The 9,163-nt window shown below is 46.6% G+C and overlaps 1 protein-coding gene across 1 annotated transcript; it reads right to left on the bottom strand.

Annotated features, from left to right (window-relative positions):
• Window positions 1-240: 240 nt before the first annotated feature.
• LOC123242924 (paired immunoglobulin-like type 2 receptor beta) lies at window positions 241-4,421 on the bottom strand. Its single transcript, XM_044671049.1, has 4 exons — window positions 4,373-4,421; window positions 3,652-4,036; window positions 2,429-2,435; window positions 241-411 (listed from the first exon to the last, which is right to left on the bottom strand). Exons 1-4 carry the CDS (start codon window positions 4,419-4,421, stop codon window positions 277-279), a joined length of 576 nt encoding a protein of 191 aa, XP_044526984.1. The 3' UTR covers window positions 241-276.
• Window positions 4,422-9,163: the final 4,742 nt, after the last annotated feature.

The following is a 9,163-nucleotide window of genomic DNA, read 5'->3' as shown; positions in this document are numbered from 1 at the left end:
TGGAGAGATTGCTCTAGAGTTTTCTTTCTGGTTTTGCTTTTCCCAGTTGAGGTATCAGCCCTAGATTTGTGTCATGAAAGGAGTTTGGAAGAATTCCTTCTTCACCTATTTCCCCCCCATACTTTCTATGTTATTGGAATTAGTCGCTGGTAAACGTTTGGTAACATTCACTTGTGAATCCGTCTAGCCCTGGGACTTTCTTATTTTTTATTTTATTGTATTTTTTAATTTAATTTTATATTTTTATTTTTATTTTCTTAGGGAACACTGAGCTCGTCATACCTTAGGCAGCACCGACATTTCCAAAATTACACAGATTCCAATTTTGTGGATGAGGCAAAAGCAGAGGATCACAATGAGACTTGTCAGGGAGTTGGAGGCCGGTCCAGGGGGATCTCCAGAGTTGGGGTGCTGCGTCTTGTTCCCTGAGAGGGCATTCCAAGGAGAAGTCACAGGGGAGAAAACAAAGACCTCATCAGCTGCTAAAAGGTGCTAAGAGCGTTCAGGCTTCCCAGAGAAGACAGAGGCAAGAGAAAGGGATGGAGAACCCCGAGACCTCACCCAGATCTGGGACTAGGGGCAGATAAAGAAATAACACAGGGGCAGCTGGGTAGCTCAGTGGATGGAGAGTCAGGCCTACAGATGGGAGGTCCTGGGTTCAAATCCGGCCTCAGACACTTCCCAGCTGTGTGACCCTGGGCAAGTCACTTGACCCCCATTGCCCACCCTTACCACTCTTCCACCTAAGAGCCAATACACAGAAGTTAAGGATTTAAAAAAAAAAAAGAAAGACATAACACACCTGGATATTTTACTGCTGGCTATGAAGGAAGGACCTTTGGGAATATCCATATTTCCTCCCTCTCTCAGTTCTTTCTTGGTGACCTCATTACCTCCCATGGGTCTAAGTGATCATTTCTGTGCAGATGATCCCCCCCACCCCCAGTCTACATAGCTAGTCTTTTGACTTTTCTTTCTCCTTCTGTCGATTTGGTCTCTCTTCTCATGAGGCTGCCTTCTTGATATGCCCCCATCCCACCCTTTCACCTCTTTCAAGTTCCGTCGGCTCATTCCTGCCACTTATTGGCTATTTCAAACTGCATGTCCCAAAGATATCTCAAACTCAACACGGCCCAAACTAAACTAAATAACTCCCTTCGATTCCCTTCTCGTTTTCTTGACATCTTTCGAGAGTGGCTCCACCCTTCTGGTCATCCAGCTTCTTATACTTGGAGTCAGCGTGGATTCTCTTCCTCCCGCTCCCCTCCTGGCCAGGCTGCGGTCAAGTCCAGCCTCGGACCTTAGGAGCGCCTCTCCTGAACATTCCTTTCTCTCCTCTGACACCGCCCTCAGCGCCGCACTCCTGGCCTGGGCCAGGAGCCTGCGGATGGCTTTGCCTGTCTCACGTCTCTCCTCGCTCCCTCCCTCACGTCCTCCATTCGGCCATCAAGTGAATCTTCTTAAGACCCAGGGGTGACCCCACCTTCCCTGACCCCATTCACCAACTCCCAGGGCTCCTGCCGCCTGCAAGATCCAATATAAAATCATCTGTTTGACGCTTGGAGCCCTTTCCACCTTTCCACCCTTCTTCCCCTGCGATCTTGATTCTGGCCCTGGGCATCTGCACTGGCCGCCCTTGTGCCCAGAATGGTCTGGCTCCTCGTCCCACTCCCGGCTTCCCTGGTTCCTTCAAGTCCCAGCTAGAATCCCACTTTCTCTAAGAAGCCTTTCTCAATGGCCCCCAATGCTAGTGCCTTCTCCTTCTGCTGGTGATCTCACATTCATCCCGCACGTAGCTCACTCGTGTCTAGCTGTTTGCATGCTGTCTCCATTGGACCACGAGCTCCCTAAGAGCAGAGATGAAGCTGGGAGGGAAGTTCCACTTGCTTGGTTCCTAGGCCAGGATCCTTTCCATGACACTTATTTCCTGAGGTGTGCCGTTAAATGTTTAACAACTGGCTCTCAGAACTGGTCCATTCATTCTGGAGAGCAATGTGGAACTGTGCCCAAAAGGCTATAAAACTGTGCCCACTCTTTGACCCAGGAGAAGCACTACTAAATCTTTCCCAAAGGGATCAAAGGAAAAAATAGAGACCAGAGCACCTCTTTTTATGGTGATAAAGAAATGGAAATAGAGGAGATGCCCATCAATTAGAGAATGGCTGGCACACATTTTGGTATATAACTGTGATGGAATTCTGTTGTTCTGGAAGAAATGATAAGCATGATGGTTTCAGGAAAACCTTGGAAGAATTATATGAACTGATGCAAAGTGAAGTGAGCAGAACCAGGAGGACACTGTATACAGTAGCAGCAATATTATAAAAATGATCCACTGTGAATGACTTGGCTACCTTGACCAAGACAATGATACACACTTCACAAGGGACTCATGCTGAAAAATGCCCTCCACATCCAGAGAGAGAACTGACCAACTCTGAGTGCAGAGTGAAGAATATTGGTTTTCCCTTTCCTTATTTTTCTTGCCTTTTTTCCCCCCAACATGGCTAATATGGAAATAGGTTTTGCATAATTTCAAATGTATAGTGGGTATCACATTGCTTGTTCCTCAATGATTGAGGTAGGAGCTGGAGGGAGGTAGACATTTGGAACTCAAAAAAAATTTTAAGTGAATGTTAAAATGGATAAATGCTTATTTATTAATCAATTAGGAATCAGAGCAGGATAGAGGATAGCTTCCTGAAGGAAGTTCTTTCTGGGGGGAGGGGAGAGGAGTGAAGGGAATTATATCCCAAGTGCCTAGCACAGAGCTTTGCAAATAGTAAATGCTTAATAAATATTTGTTGAATTGATTTCAAACAAATGTGTTAAAACTTTATTTTTTTTATAAAACCAACCAGCTCTCGGAAAAAGTCCATATGACATTTTCAAGTTTAAGCTACATTATTAATAATTACATAATTCAAAATAATTACTAAATTATTAATTATTAACAACACCAATGATTTGCATTATTCATGTTTTTCTCTATCACTTTTTTTAACCCTTACCTTCTTTCTTAGAATCAATATTGTGTATTGGTTCCAAGGCAGAAGAGTGGTAAGAGCTAGACAATAAGGGTCAAATAGCCAGGAAGTGTCTGAGGCCAGATTTGAACATAGGACTTCCTGTCCTGTAGGGTTGCCTCTCAATCCACTGAGCCACCCAGCTGACCTCTCTCCATCACTTTTTTTTTTTAAACCCTTGTACTTCTGTGTATTGGCTCTTTAGTGGAAGAGTGGTAAGGGTGGGCAATGGGGGTCAAGTGACTTGCCCAGGGTCACACAGCTGGGAAGTGTCTGAGGCCAGATTTGAACCTAGGACCTCCCGTCTCTAGGCCTGACTCTCACTCCACTGATCTCCATCACTTTTTAAAGTTAGACAGTCAACAAAATAGTTAATCAAATCCTAAATTTGTAGTGTTTGCCAAATTTCCAAGCTGGAAATGCTCACACTGAAAATTTGGTAGCACGTTCATGGACCATCTCCTCCCTCATCTCTTTCCAGGGGTTCCTCAGGCTAGAAAGCAGAAGTGAGGAAGTCTAATCCTCTCTCTTCCCAGGAGCCTTTTTTTCTATACTCTGGGTTGGTCTTGGGGGAATTGAATGGATTAATCACTGCCAGGAGGGGAGAGCATGGAGAAGAGGAGACTCACCCTCAGTCACCTCAAGCCAGGTCCCATGGAGACTTGATATGCTTTTCACTCCATAGAGCTTTGTGGCAGCCCAGACTGTGCAGTAATACATCAAGGCATCCCCCTTCCTCAGGTCCTGGATGAGAAGGGAGCCATTCTGCTCTCCAGACTTCCAGTGGAGGAAGATCCTGCCTTGGAAGTATGGGTGGGGTGGGGAATTGGAGCTGTAGATTTCCTCTCCAAAAGTGTGGGTCTTTGTCCAGGAAATCCTAATATTGGGTTTCTGGTCCAACTCCCAGGGGAAGGAGAATCGAAAGGGGATGGTAACAGAGCCGTGGAGGGGGCCTGAGAGTTCCAGAGGCTGAGTGACCCAAGATTTTAACTTGGGTTCTACAAAGGCACCTAGAGAGACAGAGAGGCGTTAGATCGGGGCAATTCCCAGCATCCCTCATCCCCGGCTTCCAGGAGGATCTGGTCAATTTAAGGGGAAGGATTGAGCTCCCTGTCCTGGGGGTGACTTTAGAGGGGAATCAGGGGCTGAGAAATGAAGGTCTGGAACAGAGCTAGTGGCTTTGAGGAAGGACTCCAGGCCTTTGAAAGGGAGAGCCCAAGACAAGATGGACAATAAGGATCCGATCTGGCCAGGGGAGTGGGCTGGTTTGCCATCCCAAATCCCTGATTCTCACACTCTCCAGTCCCCTCTCTGGAAGCTTGGGCTCCCTCTCCCCTCCCACTCACCGGTCCAGCTCAGGGCCCCTACCAACAGCAGAGCCAGGAAACACCGCATGGTCCTGGGCAGCGTAAACAGGACCAAAGTGTTCCCTGCCTTTTCCTCCTCTGGTGGATGTCAGCAAAGTGTCAGGGGCCTCTGAATGGGGAGGCTGATGCAGAAGAATGAAGTCTACCCTTGGAAGGGATGAAATTCAGTTATCAGAAGTCACTTCCTCTCTTGATGCAACTTTAGTGCTGGCTGGGTTACTTGTTGAGAAGGCAGAGGGGGCAGGGTGGCAGAGCTAGCTGACTGAGGCTATAAGCCCTCATATGTGTCTTCTTTTAAAGAAAAAAAACACTTATCTTAAAATCAATATTGCTCCAAGGCAGAAGAACGATAAGGACTGGGCAATGGGGGTCAAATGACTTGCCCAGGGTCACACAGCCTGGCAGTATCTGAGGCCATATTTGAAACCAGGACTTCCTCTCCTCCAAGTTTGGCTCTCAGTCCACTGAGCCACCTAGATCTCCTCTCATCTGTGTCTTCTAGAAGGTACCTCCCAGGAAGAGACACTCCCAAGGTCCAGCCATGGGCCAAGGAACCACAGGGCCATCCCTTCAGGAGCCTCTGTCCAGCTGGGATAGGCAGGGTCATTGCCTCAGATACCAAGGCCCGTGCCTCTAAAGGGACACTTAGCTGCCCTAAGCTTGAGTTGGCAGAAGAGGAATGCCTTGTGCTCAGCGCAACAGTGTTCTATGTGGCGGGCATCTGGGCCTTTTGAGAGATCACCTTCCCAGTGGATATTGCTCAGAGGCTAGCTCGTGCTCCAGGTCCTATGTGAGGGTGGGAATGGGGAGTCTCATCACTGAGGGTCTGGAGTGGCCTTCTCTACTCCCTTCCTCATTTACTCACCCGGCCCCTCTCAGTGCTGGTGCCTTTCCTCTCTTAATTATTTCCTCAGCTCTTGTCTTCTGCAGGAGACCTTTCCTGGTTCCCCCAACCCCTCCAATGTTACTTGCCACTTCCAAAGTATACTTGGTCTTTTTTTAATGTTATTGATATCTTTTATTTTTACATGGGCTACATTTGCCCCCATATTCCTCTTAATCAGGCATTTCTTTTTTTTTTCTCTTCTTTTCCAAGCACACGGGGTTAGATGACTTGCCCATGGTCACACAGCTAGGAAGAGTCTAAGGTCAGATTTGAATGCAGAACTTCCAGACTCCGGCCCTGGCTGTCTACCCACTGGACTACCTTCCCCTATAACTGCATTTCAGTGTAACTGATTTCTTATTTGATCCTATGTATTTATTTATTTTGAGCATTTGACCAGAAAAGGCCGAAAACAACTGGCTAATTACAAAAAAAAAGTATGTTATCTTTTCTGTATATTTCTTTTTCAGGACACTCTTCCACTCCCTCAGTTCCCATCAATCAATACACATTTATTAAGTACCTGCTGTGTGCTGGGCACTGCTAAGCCATTAGAACTGAGCTCCTTCCAGTTATGGACCATCTTGTGTGAAGATAGGATTGTCTATTTTTAGCTAATCAAATTAAAGTACCCCTTCTTGATACTAAGTAAGAGAGTTCACAAGTCACTTGCTAAAGTGGGTGACAGCTCCAGAGGCCACTGCCCCTCACCTAGGCAGTGCTAGGCAAATTGAAAGACTGCGATTCGTTCCCATAAAGTGGAGGAGTGACAGGAAGTGACATGGAAAAAGGACTATAAAAAGTCCTGAACTTCCTGTCCAAGGAACTTCTCCTTTGGACTTCTTCTCCTTTGGAGTTTGTCTTTGGAGACTCTGCATCTGTGAGCTGGTCTGAAGGAGAAGACTCTTTTCCTGGATCCTGTGATGACTCGCTGGGTGAGTAGCTGGCCTTCCTTTCCTGGCTTCTGGAGAGATTGGTTCCAGAGAGGCCTTCCTTTCCTGGAGGAGGCTGCATTGGTGGAACCCTTGCTGAAGACACCTCTGAGACTCCTAACTCCATGTGGAGATCGAGACTTGAGGGAGCCCTTGCCAGGTGGTAAGCTGGACTTCTTTGGACAAAATATAGGGTATCTAGTTAGGCAATACTTTCTACTTCCCACATTTCTCTTTTTTTCCTTTATCTCTATTAAACTTAAATTGTTGAGAGCGGCTAACAGACTTGTGACTTAAGAGTTAATTTTTTAAATTAGCGACCACAATATTACTTTAGAACTTTCACATTTAGCATAAAACCTAAATTAGAAATTCTTATAGATGCCCTTCATTGTATCTCCAGCAATTAGCATTGCATCTGACCCATAGGAAGCCTTCAGTCTATGCCTGTTGAGTGACTTACAGAAGTGGCTTGCTTTAGGGTAGCCAAGAAAACTCCTCCAGGTGGATGGACTGAAGAAGAGCTCCAGCCCCCAAAAGGGGAGGAGATATATTTCCTCTAATGGGAGGCTGGACTCAGATACCATCCTGGGAGTGTTGAAATCTATTTATCATCTCCAGATAATCTGATAAGGATGGCTTAGTTGATAAGAAAATAATGGACACAGGAGACGATCTTTCTGTTAACTCATAGCTGCTTCTTCCAAGTGGCATAGAGTCACAAGTTTATTATATATGAAAATTCAAACTCCCTTTCACCCAAAAGCACAAAGAAAGATTTACGGCTGCACAGAAATGCCATTACAATTTAGACAATACAAAGAGGCTTCGAAAGCTTCAAGGTGAAGATAAGAACCAGGCTGGACTTTCAGCTACGTGATTATCAGCAAGCTAAGTCTGAGAATACTTTTCTCAGGGGTGAAATGCCCCTGCTAAACTAAGGTTTCAGCCTTGGCTTGCCAAGCAACTGCATTTCTGACCAAAAGGGAAGAATGTTAACCTCTTGACTACTGGTTTGCTAAGAGCTTAAAGCTTTCCAATAAGGCCACAATACTTTTCAACAAGAAAAGGTGTGGATCACAAAAGGGGTCAAAAGAGGAGTCTCAGATTTTTATCTGAGACTCTGTTTCTCTTATGGACCTCCCACATGGGAGGGCACCCCAACTGTGGGCTGCCAGAGAAATTGGGAGTTGCTCTATCCCCGAGCCAAGTCTGTGGCATATAACAACAGAAACCTGAATCCATCCAGTGGTCAAACATTTGATCCTAAGAATACCCTCAACTGTACCTCCTGACTTTCTTGGCTTCCTAGATTATTATTTTTTTTTAACCCTTAACTTCTGTGTATTGGCTCCTAGGTGGAAGAGTGGTAAGGGTGGGCAATGGGGGTCAAGTGACTTGCCCAGGGTCACACAGCTGGGAAGTAACTGAGGCCGGATTTGAACCTAGGACCTCCCATCTCTAGGCCTGACTCTCAATCCACTGAGCTACCCAGCTGCCCCCTCCTAGATTATTTTTAAGCCCTTGAATCTTCTGTCTTAGAATCAATTCTGTGTATCAGTTCCAGAGTAGAAGAAAGGTAAAGGCTAGGCAATCGGGATTAAGTGACTTGCCCAGGGTCACACAGCTAGGAAGTGTCTGAGGCCAGATTTGAACCCAGCAACTCCTGTCTCCAAGCCTGGCTCTCTAGCTTCTGTGCTACCTAGTGGCTCCCATAAGACAGATTTCAAGAAAGCAGAGAGCCAAACTCTCTCTGGGAGATTTGTCAGAAAAGAAAAGGGACTCACTTCTAACACTTTAAGGTTTGCAAAGCACTTCACTTATCTCATTTGAGCCTTACTACAACCCTACAAGATAGGTACTATCATCATCCCCATTTTATAGCTGAGAAAACTGAGGCTGTCAGAGGTATAGTGGAATGCCCAGGGTTACTTTTAAAATTTCTTAAAAATCATAAAGTCCCAGCACTGGCCCAGCCCTTACCAATCCATTTTATGATCTCTCCAAGGTGTATGGCCCTTCCTTTTCAGCTCTCTCAGACCCTCTCATGAACCAGTCCCAGTCTCTTCCTCCAGTCTGGTGCCCCATGAGCCTTTGAATGGGGAACACAGGGTGGAGGGAGAGGGAGAGTTACCTAATCAGCAATTCTTGTTGGCTCCAATGACCCAGATGAGGGGACTAGGGGAGGGTGGGTGACATATAAAAGGAGCCTGGCCCTGCGGCCATATGTTTGGTGGCTAGAATGCTGGGGAAAAGAGGCCCTGATCTTTGCTGCCTAAGGACAGATGGCCTTTGGGAACTCAGGAAGGGGCACCAGGCTCCTAAGGCCACCAAAAACCCAGATTCCTTCATTTGGGCTGGCCAGGATTCTGTCCTGCTTCTGCTGATCCTGCCTCCGGCGGACTCTTCCCACACACAGCCTGCTCTGCCCCTGCCACTCTGCAAAAAAAAAAAAAAGAGAAAAGCTCATTTCTATAGTGTAAACTGAGGTCTGCTTTTGGAATTTTGCCTAGGGCTGCCCTGGACTGGATCAGTCCCCAAGTTAATAAACTACCTGGTAGCCAGAAATCCCTGCTGCACCCTCCCTGGGGTGACAGAATACACCCAAGGAGGAGGGGGAAGCTGGTGAGGAAGGGGCAAAGTCACTGGGAGCAGCGGAGGGTCAGGAACCACAACCTGAGCAGCTCTGAGCCCCAATATCAATGAGGCAGCCCCTAGCCACAGAGCTCTGGCTCCCTGCCAGACTTGGGGAGGATGCTGTTCAGATCTTTCTAATCTCAAGTCCCTCGTTTCCTTTTTTTTTTTTAACTCTTACCTTCTGTCTTAGAATCAATACTATGCATTGATCTAAGGCAGAAGAGAGGTAAGGGCTTGGCAATGGGGGTTAAATGACTTGCCCAGGGTCACCCAGCTAGAAAGTGTCTGAGGCTAGATTTGAACCTTCTGTCTCCA

Source organism: Gracilinanus agilis, chromosome 3, assembly GCF_016433145.1.
Source record: "Gracilinanus agilis isolate LMUSP501 chromosome 3, AgileGrace, whole genome shotgun sequence".
Lineage (NCBI taxonomy): Eukaryota > Metazoa > Chordata > Mammalia > Didelphimorphia > Didelphidae > Gracilinanus > Gracilinanus agilis.
The sequence above is the reverse complement of the archived record's forward strand: the minus strand, read 5'-3'. Positions and strand labels throughout refer to the sequence as shown.

Coding starts and splice junctions, on each gene's coding strand:
- LOC123242924 (XM_044671049.1), bottom strand. CDS start 4,421: ATGCGGTGTTTCCTGGCTCTGCTGTTGGTAGGGGCCCTGAGCTGGACC. Junction 4,037..4,372: donor AGGGGCCCTGAGCTGGACCG/GTGAGTGGGAGG, acceptor CTGTCTCTCTAG/GTGCCTTTGTAGAACCCAAG.